The 27,721-nt window shown below is 38.8% G+C and overlaps 1 protein-coding gene across 1 annotated transcript; it reads right to left on the bottom strand.

The window, feature by feature from the left end:
- Positions 1-753: 753 nt before the first annotated feature.
- Positions 754-27,721, bottom strand: creb3l2 (cAMP responsive element binding protein 3-like 2). Its single transcript, XM_008400488.3, has 12 exons — positions 27,139-27,721; positions 8,720-8,963; positions 7,370-7,572; positions 7,215-7,293; positions 6,192-6,394; positions 5,452-5,598; positions 5,204-5,262; positions 4,873-4,941; positions 3,472-3,571; positions 3,212-3,335; positions 2,070-2,298; positions 754-1,972 (listed from the first exon to the last, which is right to left on the bottom strand). The coding sequence occupies exons 1-12, from the start codon at positions 27,235-27,237 to the stop codon at positions 1,903-1,905; spliced, it is 1,626 nt and encodes a 541-aa protein (XP_008398710.1). The 5' UTR covers positions 27,238-27,721; the 3' UTR covers positions 754-1,902.

Below are 27,721 nucleotides of genomic sequence, written 5' to 3'. Positions count from 1 at the left end.
ATATTTCAATAAAAGAATAACAGACACGTTTCTTCTGCTCCAGCGTGTATCTGAAGAGGAAGTTCGGGCGCCAGCGCTAGACTCCCCCTGCTGGTTACATCCTGCCACTACATCAACCAAATCAAAACCGGAAAATAATTCTCCCAAACAGCTGGCAAACATTGTAAATTGTGTAAACAATAACATTGAAGTTTGTTATGCATACAATATGTAGATAAGACCAAAAATAGTAAATATACCTCAGACTTATAGTGAATGTAAATGAACATATTTCAATCCATCACACTAATGGTGGAGAAATTATATACTGTTCAGCAAAAACCGATTATCCGCTGTCATCTGTGGCTATGCTAACTAGCCTTAGCATTTTTGGCATGCTAGCTAAGATGGACAAGCTGTAGCTTAGAAGAGAGAGAGGTGAGGATGATTGACAGCGCTAAGACCATCTTCCTGGTTATGACTGGCTGTTTCTGGTGTATTTACAGGAAACTTTACTTTTTCACAGATTATCTTTCACAACATAATTTTAACAAATATGTTTAAAAATAAAAACATTATTTATAAAAGCCACTTGCAGCTTTAGCTTATTGGTAAAGAGCAGAATTTATTACAGCAAGTCGTTCAGATCCTGACACACCAAAGCAGCAGCAGACCATCGCAAAACCACCACAATGTTTTGGTTCCTACAAAATAAAATAACCTCACAAAGCAGTCGGAGCTTTTGAAAAAACAAACTCTCAATCACAATCAACATGCTTTTACTACGGAAAATACTTTATTCACTTCCAAAGCAAGAAGACAGAGACTAGTTCAGATTGACTTTACATGGGAGCCACAAAAACACAGAAGTTATTTTTACAAAGTGGAACCAGTTTGTTTCCAAAGGCATTGACTGTGAGGAATGTACTGTACAAGACTGATCATCAGTGCTTCACATCAATACCTTTTTTGATGAACTTGCTAATCTAAACGGGTTCAACAGGACATCTGAGAGGGAGAAAATGTTGCTTTAATGCTCAAAAAGCCAGCGTTCATAATTTATCAACAGAACAGAGCCAAAAATAGAGAGCGGGGATGAATTATAGATCGTCCCGACACATTTAAATTTCCCTCATTTATTAACAACCCACATTTACAAAAATAGAAACTTTGTTCCAAGTTTATAAGATGTACTTTTGGTAAATGCTGAATTACGATGATTAAATGTCTTTTTACTTTCAGAAGGCTAATTTAATCAAATATAAACCTAATTACCTCAGAAGGACACTCAATAAAAAAAGGAACCTAAAGCTACAAACGAGCAAAAATATTGTTTCCCCCACTTTTCTTTGCATTTATTGAGGAAAAAATTCTCAAAAGACACAAACAAGCCAAAACTGAACATGACAAAAAAAATCCTTAATATTAATTTTGGTTTCGTTTTCCTCAACGGGGCTAAACACAAATGCCCCAGAAACGTAAATACGTACATATATAATATAAAACAACACAAATAAAATATTAAAATAAGCTAGTATCAAAATGGGATGAAAGCATTTAAGAAATGAAATAAAAAAAAGTTTCTATAAATACATGACTCATCATCAGTGTCCTGTGAAAAGTCTCACATGTTGAATTTTAAAATAATTTCCTCTGGAATAAACGCCACACTGCTCTGAAGTTATATATATATATATATATATATATATATATATATATATATATATCTCAAGTCGGAAACCATCAGTGCAACTTTTAATTCAGAAACACAAGGCAGCCAGTGCCTCTTTGTTATTACAATTTCAGTGTATTTGATGGAGCAGAGGTGGCGTCGGACCTCAGTCAGTCAACAGGGGGCGCTGCTGCTTCCGGACACATGAAAAAGCTCCAGAGAAATCTTTTAGGATGGGGCGAAGTGAGACCTCAGGACGTCTCGTTGACCGATCGATCCAGCTCTAAAACTTTACTGCTGCTCCTGTTCGCCGTCTGCGACCTGGAGGCCAAACAGCGAGCAAAACCCAATCAGAACCGCGACGTTAAACAGACCCCGAAAAGTTTTAATCTGAGTCCACCGAGGCGCCGGGGTTCACCTGTGCAGGTCTAGCAGCAGGTTCTTCTGCGTGTCGTTGCTTTTGTTCCTGAAAGGAGGGTGCCTCTCCGCTCGGTTCGGTTCGGAGCCGAGTTTCTGCTGCTCTGAACGGCGCCACGTTGCCATGACGACGGCCGGCGCGTCCTCCCACTGCTCGGGGTATTCGCCGCCGAGGCCCAGGAGGTGCGGCTGCTCGTCCTCGAAGGTCGACAGCAAACTCCTGCTTTTCACTGAAAATTTAAAAAAATAAAAAATTTAAATTAAAACGAAGCGCCGAGCAAAAGTGTTCACATCTAGCCTCGCTAGCTAGCATTTTACCGCTCTTCCACAGAATTTCTAACGGGCCAATCAGCAAATAGAATCAGATTTTGTGAACGATGACGTCGATTTTCTGCGCCGTTTTAGAATTGTAGTCTGCCTGTAGTTTTAGCAATGGTGCAAAATAAACGAAGTGCGTGTTGCCCGCGTTTCTAAATATTGAATTAGCATTAGCAGGCATTTTGTTCGGCATTCTTCTCTTAGCAATGGAGAAGGGTAGAAAGAAAGACGGGGGGAAAAAAAGAGAGAAAGAAAGTCAAATCTTTTGGTTTTGGGTGGGACAGAAAAAGAGTTTCCTGCAACCTCAAAATATTTTCAGGTCGTTTTCTCTACTTTTAACCATAAAAATCAAGTTGCTTAAACTTTTCCGCAGCCCACACAAGAAAGCATCGGTTTGTGTGCGAGCAGGATGCGAGAGGAAACTGAATTCGATTGTTAAGAAAATTATATCTGATCTCAATTACAACAGTGAGTGTGTCCGTGTGTGTGGGGGGGAGGTAATGAGGATGTAGTGAAAGGTCAAATCAGTTTCTGTGGCTGTTGCTGCTGAGCTGTAGGTGGAATCTGATTAGTGGTGATGGTATAATGGACCACCAGAGTTTTACAGCTGGGAACTAATGATTCATGACAATGGGAACAGCAGGGTAGGTTAGGCAAGCTGAAAACTTCAGAAAAATGAACAAGTTTGCCTGCTCATTATTGAAAGTTAACTCTTCTAAATCGAAAACTTTTCATATCAGAGCCTTCATGAAAGAGGTGGATCATGAGAACTCATCCTTTTTGTCTTTCTTGGTTTTCTTTCATGTATTGTTAGAGTAAGGTTACCTGTAGCTGTGTAGGATTCAGGCATCTGTCTGGATGCTACGCCCGTTTCAGTGATGCTTGACGACAGAGTGAAGCTGCTCGGGTAAAAACTCCCCAGAAACAGAGCGAAACACAACACGACCACCTGTGGAGCAACAAACAGGCAGATGAAGAGAGAGAAGGGTGGATAGACGGATGAATAAATCATGAATTACGATGGAAGCAGATGTTTCCAGTTTAATAATCGATGCTCCATCAGCTCAGTGTCACGTATGCCTTACCATTAAGCATGAGGATGTCTGGGTGCCCGCCATCCTGCACGACTTCTGGATTTTTCCTGCCACCATCGCCTGCAGAGCCTGCAGCTGCTGCAGCAGAGACCTGCAACACACACACACACACACACACACACTGATGGGTCAGACTGTATGTAAGGCTGTGTTTTACAGTCAAAATTGTAAACATGGAAAAACTGAAATAAATTTTAAAAAACAGAGCACTGGATCCATCCATCCATCCATCCATCCATCGCTCCATGCATCAATTTTAACACTTTAAACATGGATAACATGGATAACATGGATGGATGGATGGATGGATGGATGGATGGATGGATGGATGGATGGATGGATGGATGGATGGATGGATGGATGGATGGATGGATGGATGGATGGATGGATGGATGGATGGATGGATGGATGGTTCTGTATCTCTCCTGATGTCAAGCAGGATTCCTCCTGATCAAACAGTTTAAACTCTCTGACCACTAGAGAGCGCCACTGAGCTCCTAAACCCGCTAATTAACCTAACAACTTTCCTGTTGGTTTAATATTAGCTGATGGAAACTAGCAGTCCAGCTGATTCACCCTGATCTCATGGAACATGTTTGTTTTATCTGCTGCCACCTTCCAGACAGCTTCACATGTCGCAGAGATTTTCTCTGTCGATCGTTAAAACGCAGCACAACCGCTGTGCCATCCAGGCGCAGCGGCACTAAAACAGGCTCCATTGTCCCATTTATCTTTCCAGGAGTGACAGCGAAGCACACTTTAACCGCTGAGTGAAAAAAAACCCCGACCTGAAGCAGCTGTCAGGGACGCACTTAACCCGATGCACCCGCCGCTTTGTGCAGCACACGCCGTTCATCCGTGCAGAATCCCTGACGCAGCCTCAGCGTTTCGCAGTGAAAATGGACTCATGATTATGCATGAATGCAAAAAGCTGCAGCTGAATGCAGCCACGGGGAGCCTCTGATTCAGCTTTATTTTCAAATCACAGAACTGAGTCATTGTTTTCCAGCTCAGCATGATCCAGGCGGTCAGGCTAAAACCCTCCAACCCCCGGAGAAGTGATCCTGCAGGCTGCAATCAAGCCTTCAACAAAAAACAAAAGCTTTCTAACTTTGGCTGTACTTCAGTTTCTGAAAGTTCCGGTTTTGAATCCTTACTTTTGTAAGAAAACATCTCTCAAATGTGCATCTCAAATATTCGCATTTTTTTACTTACAACTTTCCTCGACTGTTAGCATTTGTGTTTTCTGGTTAAGAATCAACTGTGAAGCTTTTAGTCAAACAAAACAGAAATGTATGTTTTTAGAAAGCCAGAGTATCAAACGATAGTTTCTTCTTCTTGAGTTTTAAAGAGGAATTAGTTGAAAAATCCCATGAAACTGTATGTCCTTACTTGTTTGTGCAGTCCAGAGTTTCCACTTTCCTGCGTAGCTCGTTGTTCTCATTGGAGCATGTCTCCACCCTGTGGTCACACAGCAGTACTGCAGTGTTAGTGACTCATAATTAGCAACACCAACACGCTATTTTAAATTTGAAGCAGTGAATTTACATGTTTCCAGCTCTGTTTATTAAAGAATTCTCTACCATTATGCAGATGACATGCTAATATTTTTAATAGCAAAAAAATATACACATTACTAGACTTCTTAGCTTAATATCTGGACTTTTCCAGGTATTTATTTTCCTGTTAGCCAGATGGGGAAGACGGACAAAGATGAACTTACTTTTTCTCCAGAGCATCCATGTATTCTTTCTTCTTCCTGCGACTCTCTTGAGCTGAAATCTGTGAAAGAAAAGAAAACAGTTGAATAAAGCGTTCAAAGGACTAAAGAATTTATTTTAAAAGATTTCTTCATACTACTTGAGAAATTCTTAGAGTAAAGCAATTTAAATGAAAAATACAGAAATTAGAGGAAGATTAGCATCTAATTTAAAAGCAAAATCAATAGTTTGTACATTCCTGAGCTCCTACCTTGTTCTTGATTTTCCGGCGGATCTTCTTCAACGCCTTCTCTTCTGCTTTGGTGAGCGGCAGTTTGGTGGGAACGGGATAACCTTCGGCCACCAGCGTTCGACGCTCCTCCTCGGTCAGGATCAGCGGCCCAGACCCCTGTAACTTCTGCAGGACAAGATGGAAAATCTAAGTAGTTGCAAATCTATTCAGGAGTGCAACCTCCTTTTTGCCACTATGAGAGCACCAACTGATCGACAAGGTAGATTTCTGTTAAAATGATCATATTTTGGACCCATCAGAGTTTTATTTAAAATATTCTCATGTTTCAAAACGCTCATGATGCCACACACACAGTTTTCAAGGATTTTGAAAAAGCTCAATAAAAACCATAATGTGTAATTTAGTAGTTTTATTTTAAACTATTCACTTTCACATCTCAAATGCCATGATGTATATTTAGATATCTGTTTGAAAAGGAGGAAAGCAGAAGCATAAACTTATTTTACCCTGCCTTCTTTCTTTTACATGTCTTACTAATTTTAAAATAGGAAAAATAAGAAAATAATAACAGAGAGATAACACAGCCTTCTTTAGTTCCTGTAACATTTTGCCAAAATGGCATTTGTTTTCTGTTATTATTTCCCCCATATTATAAATGCACAGAAATTAAAGACTGGACTCTTATATAAGTCAATAAATGTGAGTGGTGTTCGTCACTTTTATAACAAATTGGGAGAAAATAGAAACTGGTTCCTTACATGGGGAGCGGTGAGCAGCGGGGAGTTGGACAGTGAGGACGCGGCGCGTGGAGACACCTTGACGCTGGCCTGAGACGGAGGCGGGCTGCTGGGGGAGGTGGGGCAGGACAGACTGGGAGGGGCGTGGACGGGGCTCTGGCTGCCCTCAGAGTCACTGCTGTGGGAACTGGGAGGAGTGGGAGGCATCTGCAGGGACTCCAGGCCTGAAAAACAACAAAATTACAAAGAAATTACAGATTTGTTGGCTAAAAGAAACAAGCCAAGATGTTAAGGCCAATGCAGAAGTCCTTTATTTGGATAAATTGTGATTAATCGATTGTTGAAAGAATTGTGAAATAATTTAGTGATCGATTAATTGTTGCCTGGAATATACATTTACTGAAAAAACAACAAATTCACTGCCAAAACTGTACAAAAAATATGCACATTTAGTATTTAAGCTAAACAAAAAAAACCTTTGTAAATATGTTCCACGCAAAACAACTCAAGTGACATATTTTTTAGTTGACCTGGTTTAAATTCTGTAAAAAGAAAATGCTATTAATCACATTTTACTTTCCACTTATAAATCAATAATTTAAGAAAAATAAATCAACAGATTACTTCTTTATGTTAAAAGTATTTTTTAGCTGCAGATGCATCTTTTGTTAGAGTAAACCGTAAAAAAAGGAAAACTGTTACTGCACTTTAGACAGTAAAATGTTTATATTAAATAGTTTTTATTTTAAAAAAGAAACTGAATTATTTGTTTATTTACATCTTTTAGTGAATTTTTAGTACTCTACAAAAAGGCTTAAATGAAAAATTTGCTCATTTTTATCTGATTAATCGATTAATTGTTAGAATAACCAATATATTGCTGATATATAACTAGCATTTTTGTTAGTTGAAGCCCTAGATGTGATTTAAATTTGTTAAGGAAAACATTTAGTTCATCTTGGTTTCAAACGTTAAAGAACTGCAATGCTCAAAACCTGCCAGCAGGGGTCGTTGTAGCACACGAGTAAAAACCTGAATTCTGACCTTTGGGTGAAAAGTTGAGGAACTGATCCACTTCATGTGGCTCCAGCTTAATCTCAGGGATGATTTTCTCCTCCTTAATCTGTAATACAGAAGACAGACAGCGTCACAAACAGAACAAACTGAAACTCAGAGTTTTTAAAAGTGTTTTCTCCCACCTTAAGTGCTTTGCCTTGGTTGGTGATGCTGCTGGCTGCTGTTTGGGCCACAGGGGCCAAAGCGGGGCCCTCAGGCCCACGAGGGTCCTCACTGGAGGCCAGAGAGAGCGAGAGAGTGGGGAGCAGAGAGGGAGCCACACAGAGGAGGCCCTCAATGGCCTCTTCCTGCTCCATGGCCCAGTCAGGGGAGTCTGCATCGGACTCTATGGTGGAAAAACGTCATAATATGAAATGACTTTCAGATTTCATTCAAAAATAACCAGTTTGTCTTTGCATCAACAACCCTAAATGGGGTAAACGATGCTCAAGATTGTGGAAAATGGTTTGTCTTGTGTCATAGTGGTAAAAACGTCCATTCTTATAAAATAATTTTAAAAATATCTAAAAGAATTAGGTGCTCTAAACTCAGTAGATATCAAAAGTTGAAGGTTGGATTATCTTTAAACCCGTGTATAGAGCTGCAACAATTTTTTTTGACGATTAATCATTTAATCAGGTAACAAATTCTTCAGATATTTTTCGCACAATATTAGAAATACATTAAAAAATTAATTTCTAATATTGAATGAAGTGGTCTAAACGCAGTAGATCTTAAAAGTGAACAACTGGATGATCCTTAAACTCATAGAGCTGCAACTAACCATTACTCTGATGATTAATCAGTTAATCAGAAGTCTTCAGCTATTTTGTTTAATCACTTAAGCTTTTTTACACAATATTAGAAATGCATTAAAATATGAATTTATAATATTAGATTAAGTAGATATCAGTATATCTCTAAAGTGGATGTTCATTATTTTAGTAATTGATTATTCTGACGATTAATTGGATATAAACTGGAATATTACGAAGTTTTTTTTAACCACATAAGACTTTTTTATACAAGATTAGAAGTACTTTAAAAGATACAAGTAAGTAAATAATTAATTTGCTTTTTCAGATACGAAAATAAAAATGTTAGTGCCTGAAATGCAACAACATAGCATTCCTTTAATAAATACTTGATCATTTGTAGCAAATGATGCATCTGCAGAAAAAAACACTGTCTGCTAATGTGTGGATTAGTTTTTTGATTAACTACTAGATAGGAAAAGCTGCTGAATAAGAGATTTTGTCAATATATCAATGAATGAGAATGAGACATTCTGGGTAAAACAAATTAACAAAGAAAGTTTCTCATCTTAAATGTATAGTTTTGGGTTAATTACTATTCTGACTCTGTTGTTCTTTCAGCAAATTACCTGTATTTTTTAGTCTGCCTTCTCCAGTTAATGAGTAATCGTTTACTAAATTAGTTGACAATTACCACTAATCGATTAATCACAATTAATTCGATTAATCATTTCCCACCTGCTTCGCTGCCATGCTCTCCGGTGAGGTGCGACAGCGGCGACTGAGGCCGGCTGTCGCCGCACAGCGAGTAGCTGTGCTCGGCGGTGATGTGCGGCGGCAGAGGAGACGACGGGGACAGCTCGCCGCCGTCCTCTCCCTCCATGGACTCCACGCCGCCTTTGTCCCCGGACAGGAAGGGGTCGCTGAGCAGCTGGCCCAGCAAAGCTTCCGGGGAGAGGCCGTCCAGGAGCTCAGAGAAGTGCTGCAGAACAGAGAAAGAAGATGGGAGGTAACAGACTGATAATTACACGAAAACCACAACATTACAAATCTCTGACAGCACCTCTGTGATTGCAGGCTGTTATAGTCTCTATTGGCACCTTCAGCCCCCTCAGGGAACTCCAGCACCGCCAGTCAGATACTTATCCACCTCCTCTAATCAGCATTTCTGTTTGTGTCTCAGTGTGGTGATAGTTTAACAGACAAAGCCTCCTTCCCCCATCGCCACATTCCTTCATCTCCCTACAAGGGGAAGATCGAGGATGTCAAGACTAGCAGAAACACGGAGAGACTACGCTGATAACACACCGATCTATATCTACAGACAGCAGAAAGGTCTCCAAGTTCATGTGCCAATGAACCTATGAGTCAAACTACTTCAATTATATTTTTTATAGTAAGATATTGAACCATAAAAGGTCATTTTCAGTTTTAAGAAGCTGGAGTCACAGAAAAGTTTGTGCTAAAACAAGCTAAACTGGTATAACTGTCCAAAACTAAATACTTTTAAATCAACACAACATTTTTGGGTTCACTTTGAAGCATAATACAGTAACTCCAATTTCTTTTTTCAATTCCAGGAATCTCCTATTTATGGAGAGATTTAAAGCATTGATAAAGAAGTTTGGATGGATGGACGAACGGACAAACCGATGGACGGACGGACGGACGGACGTAACAAGATCTTAAAATCAAGGAACAAAGTAAAAAGGGCTGTGTGAAGTTTCCTAGTTTTCTCTCTTTTCTTGCAAACTGGTTATTTAAACATTTATGGTTGACCTACTTTGTGAGCAGAAAACCAACCTGACAGCAGCCGCCTGCTTGGACAAAGTTTATGGAGTCATAAACCAGTTAAGATTATATCACCGTGCCTTCTCCAGCCATAAATACAAGATGACTAGGAGTAAGTCAGGTATCTAAATTCAAACGTTTGAGTGCAATCAGGCAAAATTTCAGCTAAGGCAAGATCCAAAGTGGACAGGCCGATGTCCAGCATGCGGCTTCAATTACAGACTCACAAACACGGGATGTCGTCTAGCATTTCTCTGCGTCCCACACAAACAAATGACCCTTCCTCCTCTGCTGCTGTTCGCTCCCTAAAAGTCTCGTCTCCAGGTTTCGATGGGTTTAAACACCGACAGCACGCCATGAATCTCTTCAAGGAGGAAGAAGGCAAATATTTACACTTCTCTCCACCCAGTCGGCCATTTTCTGACGTCCAGGATAAAGAGGAGCTTGTGTCCAATATATCCAATAATATGATTCAACAATATAGATTAGGTGGAATAAATCAATCAGCTAATTAAGTACAAACATCTAAAAGTCACAGTGTTCAGGGTTCTGCAACATTCAGCCTCATCTCTTGTCCAACAAACACACTTAATGGCATGATGAAAAGATTCAGACTTGGATTAAACCCTTGAGGTCCTCAAAATGTAAAATTAATGCAAATCAACTCCAAAAGAGCAGCATCTTTTTGGTGTTAATACTAAAACTACAGAACGAGAAATTAAAACACTGTTATGGTAAAGAGGTTTCAATTTCTTCAAGTAAACTGAGTTTAAAAACTGAATCAGATTAACATAAATAAATGACGCCTAATTGAAAACAAAACAGCAAACCACCCCCACATAACATGATGCTGCCACCTCCGTACCTCACATTTGGGATGTTATAAGGGTTAGCTTGTGTTTTTCATTTAAATATGACATTATTATTATTTATTATTATTGGCAAACCCTTCCATTTTAGCCTCTTCAGGTGAAAGTACATGCCTAAAAAAATGACACTTTATGTTGTTTATGCTGAGGATGTTGACTAATGATTACTATAATATTCTGGCTATTAATCAATTTCCTTTTTAAAATTGGCCCTTTCTGCAGATTTTATTTAAAAATGAAAACATTTTATTGCCTATTATAAATACCTGATATCAGATCTTCTTCTGAATTTGAACCAGGTGAAGCCAAAACGATGCAACTCGAGGAGTTCTGGGTAGAACACATTTACAGTACAAGCAAAGAAGTTTTTTCATTTTAAGTGAAAAATGTAGATATTTTTGTATAATTTCGGCTTTATTACTACTCTGAGTATGTTCAGCATATGATATTTTTTTGGTGTAAATACTCCAGGTAATTATTAATCGATTAACAAATTAGTAGACGATTAATTCTGTGATTGATTAATCACGATTAATCATTTAAGTCCTCGTTTAGATGTGATATTTCGCTCCCTTTGTATCTCCAAACTGCCGTTTAGTTGAAGACAAATGACCCAATTTCTTAAAAACACAGAAATGATGAACCCTTTAGTTTATGTCAGGGGTGTCCAAAGTCGGTCCTGGAGGGCCGGCAACCTGCATGTTTTAGTTCTCTCCCTGGTTTTACACACCTGCATCAAATGATGGCTCATTAGAGGCCTAAGGACAACATTGACTTGCTGAGGAGTTTGTTACATCTACTAGGGAGAGAAAATATGCAGGATGCCGGCCCTCCAGGACCGACTTTGGGCACCCCTGGTTTATTTAGAAAGGAGGAACTGAATGTACAAATGCGCAGAAACAGAACCGCACCAAACTCCCACACTGCGGCTGCCTGTCATTTCAGCTCGCGGTTGCGGTCGAGAGCGACGGAGGACCGGTCGCCGACTGGGTGTAGCTCATCACACGCCCAACAGAACCCCCTTTGTCCCTGCAGCCCTTATGAGGGAGGCGTTGTTTAGGGGGCCGGCTGTAACTCATAACCCTCCAGCTGGGAAACAGAACCAGGGAGGCTGAAGCCCGACTGGAGCAACTTGGAGGTTTAACTGGAGATGGAGCAACAGTCAGAACTGATAACAAAGAGGCTATTCTGATTTTTTTTCCCTGAATAAAATTCTCTGGTAACACAGAAAATAACGGGTGCAGGACATCGCTGAAAGATGAGATTGTAATCTTTTAATTGAAGGCTGTAGATGGAGGAAATGCAGACAGATTAACTGAGGCTCAGTCTGATGCAAAATCTCAGAAGCTTAGCAGAACTTCTAATATGCCAGATTTTAATCAAATCAAAGACGAGGCGAACGGAAACTTCAAAGTAGGTCAGACAAGCATGAAAAGTCAAAACTTTATCCTGATAAAGCAGAAGACATACTTTATTTATAAATCCATCAAACAATGAGGATATTTTAATTCAAAGTGAGAAATAAAGAGTGACAGAGTCTAAAATTTCAGACGTTTCGTCTGCATATGTGTCCTCAGATTATTACAACTGAGATTAAAAAGACTAATTTATGTTTGCTAGTTAAAAACCAATCAGCTCCAATGAAATCTCCACCTACAGTTTGGAGTTGAATGCTTTTAATGGAGTAATAAAACTGGAAAATTATAACTTAAGGTTTCAATTGACACATTATACAGAAATATATATAAAAATTTTAATTTCTGGAGCTATTTGCAAAACTAAAATGGTACCAAAAACCAATCAGGCCTGCCACAATAAATTGCCCCAGAAATTATTGCGATAAATAATAATATTGTTGTTTTGAGACCATTTTCAAGCAATATATTGATAATGGCGTAATGATGCAAGTTCGCCTTCTGAAAGACCAATAAACTTTAATTTTGTAAGGAACTCTTAACACTGGAACTGTTAATATAAAATAAAAGACAAAAACAAAAAACAAATAAAATGGAAGTAAAGATTACATAAATAAAATGGATTGTGAAGTCTCAAAACAAAACTGCCCTTCAAAAGAAGAACCAAAAGGATTAATTGCTTATTGTGACAGGCTTAAACACAGCTAAACTTAAAGTATTCACTAATATATACATACATAGAAATTATGCAAGTTCTCTTAGCACCAATAAATCAACTGGATTTATTGTTCAAAAGCAGAAACTGAAACATATGCCTCTAAGGAAGTTAAGCCAGACTTTAAGGACAACAAATAAAACTAAAAACCTGTCCACTCAGTCCTAAAGGAGCCCCAACAGGTCGGGCCCAGCTGCGTGTTGTACCCTGACCTGGACTCAGCTGTGTGTTCGCCTCAGCTGACAGGACACTGGGTCACTCATAAAGCAAACATCCTAAAACGTGTGGCCTGCTGTCAGGACAAGCCAGATGACTCATTAGTTTGATTGGGATCCAGATCTTTGGCTTTAAATGCCACACATCCTCAACACGTGTCCACCTATCAGCAGATAAGCCGAAGGAACATATGAACTTTTATCTGACAGCCCTGCGAGAACTTTATACCTCATCATTGTTTGCTTTATTTCAGATCTTGTTAAATTAAAGGCTTGCCAGATGGTTCAGTTTCTCCAACTTCCTGTTTGCCATTTAGCGCTGGTCGCTTCAAAATCAGAACACTCCTGCAGCCAAAAGCTAGAGCACCACAGGAAGAACAACGTGTACAAGCCGCTCACAGGGTTGCACTAAAGTTTTCCACCAAATTTTAACATATAAGTCAACATCGAAGCTTGTAGCAAATAAATGGATAAAAACAGAAAAACACTTTTTACAAGGCGATTGCTGAACAGCTATTAGTTCAGCTACATTTTGCAACAGAGATGCCTCCAGTAAACACTGAATTACAAACACATGTCGAAGTATCAATGATTTGTGCACAATTGCAACCAGCAGAGATTGAGATAAGTACCTGGGTTGAACACTTGGTGTGTATTCTATGCATAAATTCACTTTTATAGACAGAATTCATCATCTGTCACAATAAGTAATAAGTCGAAAAACTGCAATATTACTCAATAATGGGGCAATTTATCATCCAGCAAAATTTGTTATCATGACAGGTCTGATCTGGAGATAAACACGAAACACATTTTTGACACAATATCAAGAAACTAAAGTATAATTCACCCCAAAACCACCAATAATGTAAAAAGGTTGAATCAAGTTTGAAACCTTCAGATGTTTTTCAGTCTCCGGCTGATAGAAGCCATGTATGATAGGAAACTACGACTATAAGTCACTTATCAGTTGCTGTGGGCTCACAACTAGCAGACGGTTTCTGCCAGGGCACTGATAATAGTGTCTGTCAGTGATACTAAACAAATCATAGGCCTTGGGGTGATCAGTTAAGCCCTGACATTCTTATATTGTATCAACAATCAGTAAAAATAAGCTCTTACACATTAGGTTTCAAACATAGACTGGTATTTTTTCAAGTAAAAAGAAAACACACCCATATCTGTGAGATTCTAGCCAAATGAGCTCAGACAAACTGACCCGAGCTAAACAAAAACGCCCTCGTTCTCAGAGGGATTCGAGCTGGTTCCCACACGGATAAGAGGGCGACGCAGACACTCCCTGACCCCGATCCTAGACATCGATCCCAGCCGGGCTTTCCAAAAACTAAGAAGTAATCAGAGATCCGGTGTCAGCTCCAGGCCGGATAACAATACAGGATAAAACTGCAGAAGAAAAATCTTAAAAAGGGTTTCTGCAGGTTTCGCTAACTCAAATTTAAGGCTTTTTAAGACCATTATGAGTAAAATTTAAGACCTATATAACAACAGATGTGCAAAAGAAATGCAGGGGACCAAAACAGTGACATTTCTGGGGTCTTTTTGTGGCTCTTTGCAGCAGTTTTGTGTTTCTCACATATCATTTAGCTCTCTAGCTAGCTAGCAAGCTAGTCTTAGCAGCTTGTTAGCAGTAGTCTTAACCGCCTTGAGTTTTCGCCCAATAGAAAAATCCTGCAAGAAAAAAACATAGCTGGGTGTGCTGTGGTGGTGCAGCACAACCCACATATGGAGGCCTTAGTCCTCGATGCGGCTGTCACAGGTTTGATTCCCGGCCTTGGCGACCTTTGCCGCATGTCTTCCCCTTCTCTCCTTACCCACTTTCCTGTCACTTAACTATCAAATAAAGGCCACTATAGCCAATAAAAACTAAAAAAAAAAAAAAAAATCTGATTAAATTATATTAAATACTCCTGCCAGGACAAAATGTAAGACCTGTGAGTAACGTACATCAGCCACTTTACACTTTCTTTAATGAATCTAACACATTTTAAGGCCTTAATTTTAAATGAATTAATTTAAAACTTTTGAAAGGTGCGTGAAGACACTTAAATAGAAGGACTTCTTTTAGTTACAATCAGATTTGTTAGATGTTCATTTTTTATATGAAAAGAAAGAATGTTTAAACAGTTCATACAAAGATCAGAAAACATCTCAGTGAGTTGACATAGTTCTGTTTGCAAAGCCATTGGAGCTAAGTGGAAGCACAAATACTTACACTCTGCATTCAACTTATTGAAATCTTTTTTTTTTTTTAAGGTTTTATTGGCTCTAGTGGCCTTTATTTGACAGTTAACTTATTGAAATCTTTCAAAATATTTGAATGCAAAAAGACAGGTTGAACCGGATAGGCCGACAATAATTACTCAAAATAAATGGATGTAAAATAATTCATGAGTCATGGAAAGAAAGTTATTCAAATTACAAAATACCTACTCCTTTCACCTTTAAAATGAAGATTTTCCCAACCTCAAGTTCTCAACCATGAGAACATTTACAGCAACCTGTTGAATTTTAACAGGGCAATGAGCTATGAATTTACCTTTCCATATTTTAACTGTGTTAGGTGTATTAATGTCCTCGTTCAAAGTTGAGAAATGTAGAAAAACATAAAGTAAAGAGACTGAAGTCTCATTTTGTCATAACTGGAGAGCTGAACCCAGACATTACTACACATCCACCCAAGTTTCCTGCTCCAATATGAGCTCATAGGTTGATGATTTGCAGTCTGGTGAGGAAAAAGTCCAAATAAAAATATTTGTCTCTGAGCAGAACCCTGAAGACCTATCAAACCGGCACCTTGCACAGGGATTGAAAAGTATAGCTTGTTGGCAGTCTACAACAAAAAGAGTATATGAGAAAAAAATTTTTTAATTACATTCTGGCAGCAATGAGGTAGAGGTTATGGTTTGCGCCTTGTTTTCTTCCAACAATTGTGTCACCATGCACTTGAGTGGCAGTGAATGGAAGCAGATGAAAGTCTCACTATAGCATATATACCAAGCTTGTCTTGTCCTTGTGAGAGATTAGTTCCTCTAAATTAATGGAGCAGACAAATGTTACTTACAGAGCTTGGTGTGATATTTGTACACTGCAAAAACACAAAGTATTACCAAGTATTTGTGGTCTAGTTTCCAGTGCAAAGATCTTAGCACACTTGAAATAAGACAAAACTAGCTTACAATTAACTTTTCAGTAAGATATAGGAGCTTGTTTTAAGTAAATTCCTTAATATTGACTTAAGATATTAAGGAATATATTAATATAATTAATATATTTTGAAAGATTATTTCACTTATAAAATGGGGAAAAGGTCTTTTTATTAGTTAAATAATTTTGTACAGTGAAACTAGTACATTTTTTATCAATATTAAGGAATTATTTACTAAAAACACACTCATATCTTGATTAAATGTTACTTGGAAGATAGTTTTGTCTTATGTTAACTGTACTAAGATATTTGATATGTGGAGCTGCAATAAAATGTTATTTTTCCTTTATCTCAGACACTTAAAATGTCCCAATTTGAACTGCATGGTTTACAGTGCGAGTTTCAACACATATTTGATTGGGGTGGAGTGATCGCTAACTTACATAAATAACAGGATGTGAGAGAGCATGAAGGAAGTCCTGCTTGACGGCAAGCATTTACTCTCCTCCCACAAGCGACAACATAAGTGCATTTTTACGTAAACACTCAGAAAATGTTTAAATTCTGCTAAAAGGCTTTGCAGAAAGAATTGGAAACTATTTACAGACCTAAATATCTGCTTCCAATTTCAAGTTACTGTTTCTTAATGTGAAAATCAAGTCAAAATGGCAAGACTTGGACTCAACATTTATTTTTTTAAGTTCAGAATCATGACTCAGATGTTGTCCAAGTTCTGATTGGCCGATATTCTACATGAAAGTGTGTAAGGAAACACAAGTCGACCCAACGGCATGATGAAAAAGTGTGTTTCTGACCCCGGTTTTCCATCCAAGAGAGCTTCCCAGAAGTTTACATGAAACACACACTCTTTCCATTCCTGCCCTATCGGACTGACCGACAACAGAAAACAACCCCCACGGTTCCCCACCCTCGTTGCACAAGCAACTTTACAAACCACAGTGCTGAACTGTAGGGGTATGTTTAATATAAAGGAATACCAGTAAAAACAATAATGAGATATCTTCACTTTGTGTAACAATTTGAAGCCAATCATTCGGTAAAACCACTCGTTGTCAGGTTCTATACCGTGTTGCCCAACACACTGAAAACATGACCGTTATTTGTGCGATCCGGACTATAACAGATCAATTTCAACACTCGCTAAAGACTGTTGGTTGCAACAGAGATTACTGTTGAACCACAGAAACCTGAAAACTTAAAACTATAAAGCAGCAGATATACATCAAAACCTGCTTGGTCATTCAGGTTGCAAGTTTGACATTAAGTAAATGCATAAAATTAGATATTATAGTTCAAAGCAGAGTGTTAATAGAAATACTACAGTTTTAGTTTGCGATTAAAATTACAAAATAAAAGAGAATATTTTAACATTTTTGACCATGGTAGTCTACATTCGAATGCAAATGTGGACTTTAACAGGAAACAACAGGAATCCCTGAGACTCCGTCAGATGCAGCACGGAAATATTGTTGGTGTGGAACAAAAACACAGCTGTTTCTCCATCTCCAGCTTGTTAAAACTGGGTCAACACACACTCATGCATAACCTTTTCCATCTCTACCCACAGACCATTAGCTTCACACGACTCCAGCTGAATTCAACTCAGGTCTCCTCAGACAAACTGCATCTTTTTGTCCAAACAGCTTTTATTTTGGACAAAAATAAAAGCTCCAAACACTGATTATTTGGAGTTAAGAGCTCAGTTTGTTCATCAACCCTGCTGGTTTTCTTTGTATTTTTCCTGCTGGATCCCCTTTCATCCCTACACTTTTTGCAGCTGCTGGGCGACAACTGGGTCAGCAGCACCTTAAGAGGAGCTTCTTCGCTTTAAGGCTTGTCTAAACGTGCCGCCTTTTAGAAATTCCTCTCTTAGTTTTTAGTCTTTGAGGTGAATGCTTTCCAAGCAGACATCTGACTCAACGTCGAGAAGCGACTGACACATTAAAACCCACAAACTCAACTTTGCATTGAGTCTGTCTCAAAAAAGATCAACCCTGAAAAGCCAAACGCATCAGTTTTGATGAGTATTTCCCCCCAAAAAAAGGCTAAATATGTTGCTAAAGAGTCTTTACAAATAAAAAAAAGGTTATAATTACATGACTGCAGAAGCCTGATGTATTATTTTACATTTTATGTAGACAAAAACATGATATGAAATCAAATATCTGATTCATTTTTAAAAAATAAGTGTTTTGGGGAACTTTTTTTTTAAATGCTTTTTTTCTTGATGCTAGTTGGTTGAACCTGCAGAAAACATGACAATTTCGTTCTTGGAAGTCAATGTCATCAGACCTTTAGCAAGTTTTACTTCATCTCTTGCAAATTTCATTTAAATTGTGTTTAAACAAGCCAGTGATTATGTATATAATGCTTCAAAACAAGGGATGGGCCTGTTACCAACCTCCGATACAAGAGGTTTTTAATAGCTAAAATTATGCATCTTGCAAATCCTGTGGTTAGAAGAGGTTTTACAAGGAGGAATGCAGTGTTGCACCCTGAGCATCAGCTGGCTGAAAGGTGACTCTTCCCTGGCTATAACAAAAACAAAAGGACTCCTTGGAAATATAAGTAAATAAAACAAAAACAGCAAAGGTATGGAAGCTAAAGTGCTTTAATTTTTCTATGAAGGTAAATATATACTATGTGCACATCGGCTTATTAACACAATTCCCAGTTTGGCTGGAAAGCAACAACACAATCAGACTTTTAAACGAGCACCACTTCTTCTCCAAGCTACACAAAAAGCTTTTTGTGCCATAAGTAAACTTGTTGCAATCCTGTTGCCAAACACGAATCAGGCTGTGTAGCAAACTCTTTTCCTAAATTGAATCCAAAGGAGGAACAAGAATAAATCCAGTTTCGGGAGACACCAGCAGCTGAGCAGTGTGTTGTCGTCCACACCCTGTAACCGTCATAACATCTGGCAACATTAAATCGTCATGGTCACATCACACCCAACTGTGGTGCCTCCCTGGGTCACAAACCTTTGGTTTATGTTGGTCAAAGCTGAAGATTTCAGGGATTTAAAGCAACATAAGCAGTTTAATTATTAGGGAAAGAGGAATTTTTTGAATAACTCATCCGTCTTATGATTGACCAAAGGTTCCTTCATCTCATGTACATTTAGGAACCGGTTTCTAATAAACTTCTACCTTCATTTATTAGTTTTCTAACCTTTTGGGCCAAGATGGATGCTAGATGCAGAAGTTTGTACAACTTCGCAAAAGATGGACCAAATCGATTTCCGGCCCAAAATTCAGTCATAAAAGGAATCAGAAGTTACACCTGAAAAGGAGTTCAAGAGTCAAAAGTCAGACATCAACAACGAAGACGATGACAAACCGATCAGCAACATGGTGAAGTCAATGGTGGTTCTGTGTGAACAGAAGGCACTTCAGTCACAGGTTGCTGAACTCGAGGCAACTCATTACTTGGTTTGGAGAACTGGATGCAACTTGTTACTTGGTTTCGTGAACTCAAGGCAACTCTGATGAACTGATCACTGTACTGCAAGGTATGCTGAACTCAAAGCAACTTCTTACAAGGTTTTGTGAACTCAAGGCAATTTGGTATGGGGTTTGTTGAACTCAAGGGAACTCGTTACTTGGTTTTGTGAACTTGAGGCAACTTGTTCACCAAACCGTTGTGAGATTTGGTGAAAAGCAACTCTGGCACAACCAAATCCAAACCAGCCCAAACTAGAGTAGCTCTAATTTAGTTTCTTATGTGATAAAATGCACATGAAAGAAGCATAAATCCAAACAAAAGCTGCTCTTAAAATTCATTTCTATTTAGACTTTATATAGAAACAAAATCCTAAAAGAAAAAAAAAAGTCAGAATAAGGACTTATGGGTCACTGTAGATAAAGAGTGAAGAGAAGCAACCAGATGTTTTAGGAATTTTGGACACGAGCCGACTCGTCCCGGTTCACCCTGCAGGAGAGACGGATGCAGGAGGGGGAGGAAGGCTGGGAGGCGAACGAGGTTCAGGCCTGAAGCTGCTCCAGATTTAACACTTTCCGCTACTGGGAGGGTTAGGAGCTACAAAAACCATCAAAGCTGGGCGTTTTACGTACGTCACGCTGTGCAACAGGCAGTTTGCAGGCTTAGACGTATAAGACGTGAAACCCTGATGCTTGTGTAGAACGCATCATCCCAGATATGAACTAAATCAGTAATTTTAGTTCATTCAACAACCTCAAAGTCTTCAACATGGAAAACACTGTAAAGTACTTAGAAATCGTGGTTGTAAAGTGGAAACAATGAAGAAAACTACGGGGCCGAGGGTAGTCGGATGGTTTTTACGGGAATTTCAAAAAGTCGGAGATATTTGAAACTGCTGTGAGGCTTTCGTAAAGGCTGGGTGTGTAAAATCTAACCAGAAATTAAACCCACACCCTCTAAACCACACACAGTGAATCAAATGACAGGGGGCTGCAGATCCATGGAGAAAGAGGGAGAAAACACCAGAAAGAAGAGTAAGGAAAGATACCGAGCGATAAATTTAGCTTTGCCTCAGAGAACGAAGTCTCCTCTGGATTTCCGTAATGATCCCTTACAAGCTGATTACTACCTTCGCATTGCTCCCAACCAGTTGGCTGTCTGCAGAAAGCTGGAGTCTGAGTACTGTTTCAAAGTTCAGAAGGAAAGTTGCATCAGATTTGACCAAGAGAAAAATGTGTGCACCATCTGTCCAGACATTTAGGACAAGTTTAAAGCTTGGCCTGCAGGCACAGAAAGACGCAGATGAGAAACGCTGCCGTTAAATTAACCAAATCTTTAGTTCAAAATTGTTTTAAGGTTTAAAGGCGGAAAATAGCTCAAAAAAGAGAAGAAAAACAATAAAATTGGCTAATTATTTCCCTTTTTTACCATTTGAAGAAGATCTCAAGGGGTATTGCTGGAAAGTATTAAATACTATTGAGTCATTTAACAAGCTTAACGGGGGAAAACCAAAATTAAACAAGTAAAAAAAAAAACTAAATTAAGCAAAAAAATACAGAAAATACCAGAAAAAAATTCTTACCTGGTCAGATTAGTTGCTGGTCCAAATGTTATGCATTCCAGCTCACAGATTTTAAAGATAAAATGTGTTAATTGTTATTTTATTATTGGTAGTATTGACCAAAATGATCAAAAAGTAATAATAACATTATTTTTAAATGTTATATTCTGTGTTTCAAATATGCCCAAATTTCCCTTAATGACTCTACATCATCTTTATTGATGATCACTAACAGTACCACTGCAGAATTTAAAATCTCCCTAAAAAATCCAAAATTTGTCCAGAACATTCCCAACATTCCCAGAAGACTACTTGTCATTCAACTACATCAGAGAGTCAAGCAATTAAGTTTGTCTAATGTCACTAATATCATATTAATAGCAATACACAATGTCTCGGCGATAACATCGGTACTGGCCGATAAATAAAACGTGCTCCTGTGGCACTTTTAGCTAGCCAACAGCACATACAAAACAGAGAAAACTAAACGAGAATGTTACCGATTTATTTATAGTTTAAATAGGTGATTATTTAGTTATTTGTTGAGGGGAAAAAAGAAACGCAGAGAATGAATTAAATAGTAACAACTGCAGCGCACTGTTCAACTAAATGCGTACGTAATTCCGCTCCCATCAATCACACGTCCCAGATGACTTGCACTTGACCAACCCTGTGGTTTCAACAAGCAACAAAACGGAGCTGAAAGACGTTTAACAAAAGCAAAAACCGTGGGACGCTGCACTGCCTGCTCAGCAAAAAGCAGTAAAATCTTAATTAAAATAATATGTTAAGTTTAATTCATCTGCCACCCAATCAGTTGGGATGGATCGGCCTCGGACACATTGTCTATAGGCTAGGTCCGGGTCGGGTTGGATTTTTTAGGCCTGATCTAAACTCCAGCGCAGATTTCTCCTCCAGATGTGGACCAGGAGGAAGTTGTGAGGCTGTGCATTCAGACCACATCAAGTGAAATTAATCAATATTCAATAGACGGCAGTCATTTTGACTGCTGTCAGTGAAAATATGGACAACAAAAAAACCCTCTGTCATCGCTGCAACCATTCTCAAATCCATGGACCAAATCAAACAACATTCAAGAGTTTTTAACCAAAAAAAGTCTAGAAAAGAACCATATTCAAATTTAAGGCAGACAAAATTCAGAATATTAGTGACTTTCCTGTTTCTTTTACTGCCAGATATGTGAACTGCTTTATCAATAATAAAACAAGAGAGCACTTTGACCATTTCTGGAGATAAACAAAACAACTAAGACTGACACATTTTTTAGATCTGCTTGATGGAGAAACATGGGACAAAACTAAACTGATAATTAATCTTTAAAACTTTCAGCTGGTTGATATGGTTGTGACAGAGGAACAACCGGATGATCCTGCACCACTCCTGCTGTAATTACTCTCTCGGCCTCATTGTGACACAGAGGCAAGGGTGAAGATGAATCTGGAAAGGCTGGTCTGGCATGCAAAATTGGAATGTGACCGCACTTGAAATGTGTGCAAAGAAACTTCCTCACTTAAGTTTTTTAAGCATCAAGTAACCACGTGGTGCACTGGATGACTGTTCCCTTGGTGCACACTGACCCGCATGTTGCAGGTCACACACATGGACAAATCACACAGGCAGCGCAAGGTCACCGGCGAGCAGGATGCCCTGCCCCAACGGAGAACAGGCTCTCCTCTGTGAGCGCATGATGACCCGATGTGAAGCGGCTGTCAAAGCCGTCATCTGCAGCCTATCAGTAAAAGTTATGTATTACAGCTGGACTGAGAGCTACAAATGAGAACCTGCAGGAGTTATGTAACCGGTCTCATATCTGTCCTGGAGCAAACTCAACAAATACACCCTTTTCTCGAACGTGCTGAACGAATAAAGGTATGCAAGTGCAGCAGGTACAACGTGAGCTTGAAACAAAGCCTGATATTTCACGTCTAAACTCTGGAATTACAAATAAATCTCCTGCTGAAAACTTTTGACTGACAAGAGATCTTGTGTGGGTATTATCCTTTGTACTCCGCTGACATTTATCTATTTACCGACTCCTGAAGCTGAGAAAACTCTTCTGTCCATAAAAGTCTAAACGATGACACATCAGAGGGCTGAACAAAGCTTCTCGTGGTGTTTTTATGAGACAATATCTCACAGAACAAAAGACTGAAGTGGGTGAAGTGTTTTCACTTCTCAATATGTTAATAAGAAACGCAATTTAAATTAAACATGAATAAGTTTGCTTGCCTGATAAGTCATTAAAAAACATGCCACTTCCTGTCGTCTCTCCACCAGCAGTTACATCCGGTTGTTGATTATATGACTGATGTGATGCTGTTTTGTGAAATATGCTCACTCTGACATAGTCGAAAACCCACAAAAACTTTTTGAACAAAAATGTGAGTTTTCTTTCAGAACTGGCATGTTTCCCATCAAGAAAATATATTTTCGCACTTCCAATTTTGCTTGTATATATGCACAAATATGGGTAAAATGTGTATGAAGTCAAACAAGCATCACTTTGAATTATAATAGCTCCAAATTTAATCCTACAGCTGAAAGAATATCTCAGCATCACCATTTTTAATCATCTTGTTGCCACTGCAGAGTTTGCATAGCAGATGTGGGTACGAGTGAAGAGTAAGATGGAGACTTCTGGACAGTGACTTTGTAGCAATATGGACGCTAAAGGAACGACTTTTATCCAAGAAAACCAACACGCCAAAGTGACATAATACATAAATGAACAGAGGATTGGTGCAAATCTATATAAATCCCTCTAATGATTGTTTGGAAAATATTTTTTCTGCAGGAGAGAAGGTACAGAGTCCTGTCTATGAACCCAAAAAAACTCATGTAAGGAGAACAAATTCTGCCCAAGAACACAGGAGAGTTTAAAGACAAAACAAACAAAAGTTTCCATAAATGTTCATCTTCTACGTTGTGGATGCTTGTAAAATTTCAAGCAGAAGTCAAACACGTCACAAGCCTACGACGCCTATTGTTACTCCTGAAACAGTGTGACGCATGGCTGCAGATGAAAGAAAAATTAACGTCTTCATATCGTAAAACCTGAACAACCTGATGCATTTGAAGCCATCCGGGCTGGGAGGAGACTGGGTGGATGTTTAAAGTAAAGGAAAAAAGCAGCTGATGACGCTGGTTAAGGCTCACTGAGCTGTGAGGAATCCCGTCTGAAGCCACCGGGTGGGTACGCGAAGGAGCCGGCCCACCACCCGGGAACGAACAAAGACTTCAGTCTGTTTCTCAGGCTGCTTCACACTCAAACACTACAGTCTTGTTACCTCGAACGCTGAAGCTTCCCCCCAGGTTCTATACAAACACAAACTGTTCGTGTTTATATATAGAACATCCATAATGCTGCTCTATGTAACCCAGGTAGAAATGTTGTAGAAAATATCCAAAATGCGACTTAAATCCGCTTTGTGTGCCCTATATCTGATATTTTACCACAGTCCTAACAGCCCAATTGAGTTTTTATCAGCGTCCAGAAAATCTGATATGTGGAACTAATTATCCAACATATCCAAGTGTTTTCAATGCATCTGCAGACTGATCCAGCCTTTATGTCATTTATGTGAGGATTCTGCACCAGAAAAAAGCAAATGCTTTAAATCAACACGTAAACAAAGACTGAAAATTATATTTATGAACTTATGAAGAAGGTTTGTGTCAGTGAAGCACATCGTATCGCAATCTTAATGTGCCGACCACAAAAACAAACTCTGGTCCACTTCAAATGCACATGTGAACACCAAGCAGACCGGAGACCACTACAAAAGCAGGAAGTGGACTACGGAACAGGGCATTCTGGGTAAATACAACCAAGACAAGCCAGCAGAAGAAATGACTCATGGTCCTACAACTGCTACTCTATTTTTGTTTACATTTTGTGAAGAAGGAAGCTGCATTTATGTCAACTTTAGAGGTTTTTGTGTCGTTTTCTGCAGTGGTTCTTGGTGCAGCGCCACCACAGGCGAGGAGGGAAACAGGTTTTTCAATTAGTTTGGATTGTTTGACAGTGCAATGTGAAAGCAAACCACTCAAGTTACTGAAAATGTAACAAATGTTGCAATTTTGGTTCCCAATTGAACCAAGTCTTCCGGACTCTCAGGCGTGAAAACTCTATTAGTCACAGACTAAAATAAGCTTCTTTATCTTGCAGCTGGTCTTAATTAAAGCAGCCAAACAAATTCAGACAAACTTTAACAGCAACAAGTTTTCACCCGTCCGCAGGAAGCAAACGTATGTGGAAACACTAGAGGCTCACAGCCCAGGAAAAAAGAAAAAAGATTTGATTTTAAGATGGCTGGAGAAAGTGAGAGTAGGTCTGTGATGTCCTCAGATGGGATGGAAAACCGAGCCAGTGTGGGTCTAAGGCTGACTCAGCCTCCTCGGTGTCTGATTTCCGTCTTTGGCCAGCTGTTTTTACACTCTGTGAACCCTCCACACACACACACACACACGCACACACGCACACACACACACACACACAGCTGCCTCATTCTCTCCGTCTCACACAATCTCCTCCCGGCCCAAAGGAGACACACAGCTGAAAGACAGACTTCAGCTTACATAACTGAGGACCTTTAAATGCAGAGCTCAGCTTACAGAAAGCAGAAACTCTCTCTCTCTCTGTGCGTGTGTGTGTTTTATCTCCTTATTTACTCTGTCCAGTAATTATATCAACAGCTCATAAAACCAGGACATTAAATAAAAATAAATAAATAACAGATTTAAACTGAAATTAACAAAAAAATAAGCTTGAAACTGTTATTTTTGCACAGAAAGATAAAAACGTTCACAGCTACAGTTGTAAATGTTGTTGACTAATAATATTTACACTATTATTATAAAAAAGGATAACTAAATATGCTTAATAATGTTATACTTTGACAAGATTTGGAGCTTAACACTGCCTGCTAACCAAAATGATTTCAAATTATTCCGTTTATTTTATTCTAAACATGTTTTCTAGGAAAAATATTCACTTTTATTAAAAATACAGGTTTTACAATCATGAACCTAAGATAATATTAGAACTTAATTTTCTACATTTTTGTCAAACTTCAATGTATTTTAATGGGGTTTTATGTGATAGATCAACACAAAGTGGTGCAAAAATGGGAAATGGAAGGAAAATTACTAAAAGTTTTGAAAACCTTTGACAAATAAACTTCTGTAAAGTGCGGTGTGCTCTTGTATTCAGCCTTCATGACTCACTACACTTTAAAACTATCTTTCAATACAATTACAAGTGCAGATATGTCATTGTAACTCTGGCTTGCTCTCTATTGGGCTCCAGCCAACTGACTGGAGTCACTGTTGAATTTAAGTATCCCCACAGCATGATGCTACCACCACCATGCTTCACCACTGATTCAGGGTGGATTTATCACTTAAAACTGCTCTATAAAACCAAGTCCCTACACTATTATTTCCATTGATGCAATTAATTGGCTGCCCTTGGGTTTTTTTTTAAACTGTTATCAGAGGAAAGTAGGCTAAATATATATGCAAAAATGTGAAAATTATGCTTAATTTGCATAAAATCCAGACAAAACACATTGAAAATCATTACTTGAGCATTACAAGTATATGCTTCTCTCACTCATTGGTTAAGTCTAATTCTTAAATTATTTACTTTATCTTAAGACTGTGGAAGGGAAACTGCAATATTTATAAGATATATATATATAAATAAAAAGAAGATAACAAGTCAATTCTTAATGAGAAACCCCGTCCATAAAACACCTGATATGAGATTTGAAAACTTCTGCAGCTAAACCTGTTGCAGCCTGGATCCCAAGGCTCAGTTTAGCGAATGGAGAGCAGGGTACCACACATCAGTAACTCATCAAAGGCAGAAGCTGCAGCCCATCAGCACCTCACCCATTGATCTATACCTGATCGGTTAGCTTTAATCGATAACTTACATTGGTGTAGAGCACAGAGTCCAGCTCCCCGGCCTCAGACAGCTCGCTCAGGTTTCTGTCCCAGTGGAGCAGCGACTCGCTGCTGTCCAGGATCTCCATGATTTTTCCTTCCTTTCTTCTTCTTCCTCTCCTTTCTTGCTTAAAGTTTTTTTTTAAAATCAACTAACAACTCAAATAAAAGTTTTAAAAAAATAACTTATTTGACTCGGGAAAATGAATCGAGCGCTGGTTTGTGTAAACAGCTGTTTTCTCATGAGTCGGATTCAGGCTGAGAAATGTTGTTATTGTTTGGGATCATCTCCTCTCCGGTTCGAGGTCCACAGACTGTTTCCAGCCGGATCTCTTTTCCTTTTTCTCTCCTCCCGAACGGCAGACACACAGGAATGTGTGGGCGGAGACTAGGAGTCGGGCAGGGGAAGTGGAGCAAAAAAAAAACAAAAAAAAAAAAACGGGAAGACATTCAAGAAAATGCTTTTAAAAAAATCTGTAAAGTCTGACTGTTTGAAACAGGATGAATCCGGACAGAATAAACATTAAATACACGCTGTAATCTAAACATAAACTGCGGCGTGAATAATCTTTT

The sequence above is a fragment of the Poecilia reticulata genome, chromosome 23 (assembly GCF_904066995.2).
Source record: "Poecilia reticulata chromosome 23, P_reticulata-male-v2, whole genome shotgun sequence".
Classification (NCBI taxonomy): Eukaryota; Metazoa; Chordata; class Actinopteri; order Cyprinodontiformes; family Poeciliidae; genus Poecilia; species Poecilia reticulata.
Note: the sequence above shows the minus strand (reverse complement) of the source record. Positions and strands in the feature narration are given on the sequence as shown.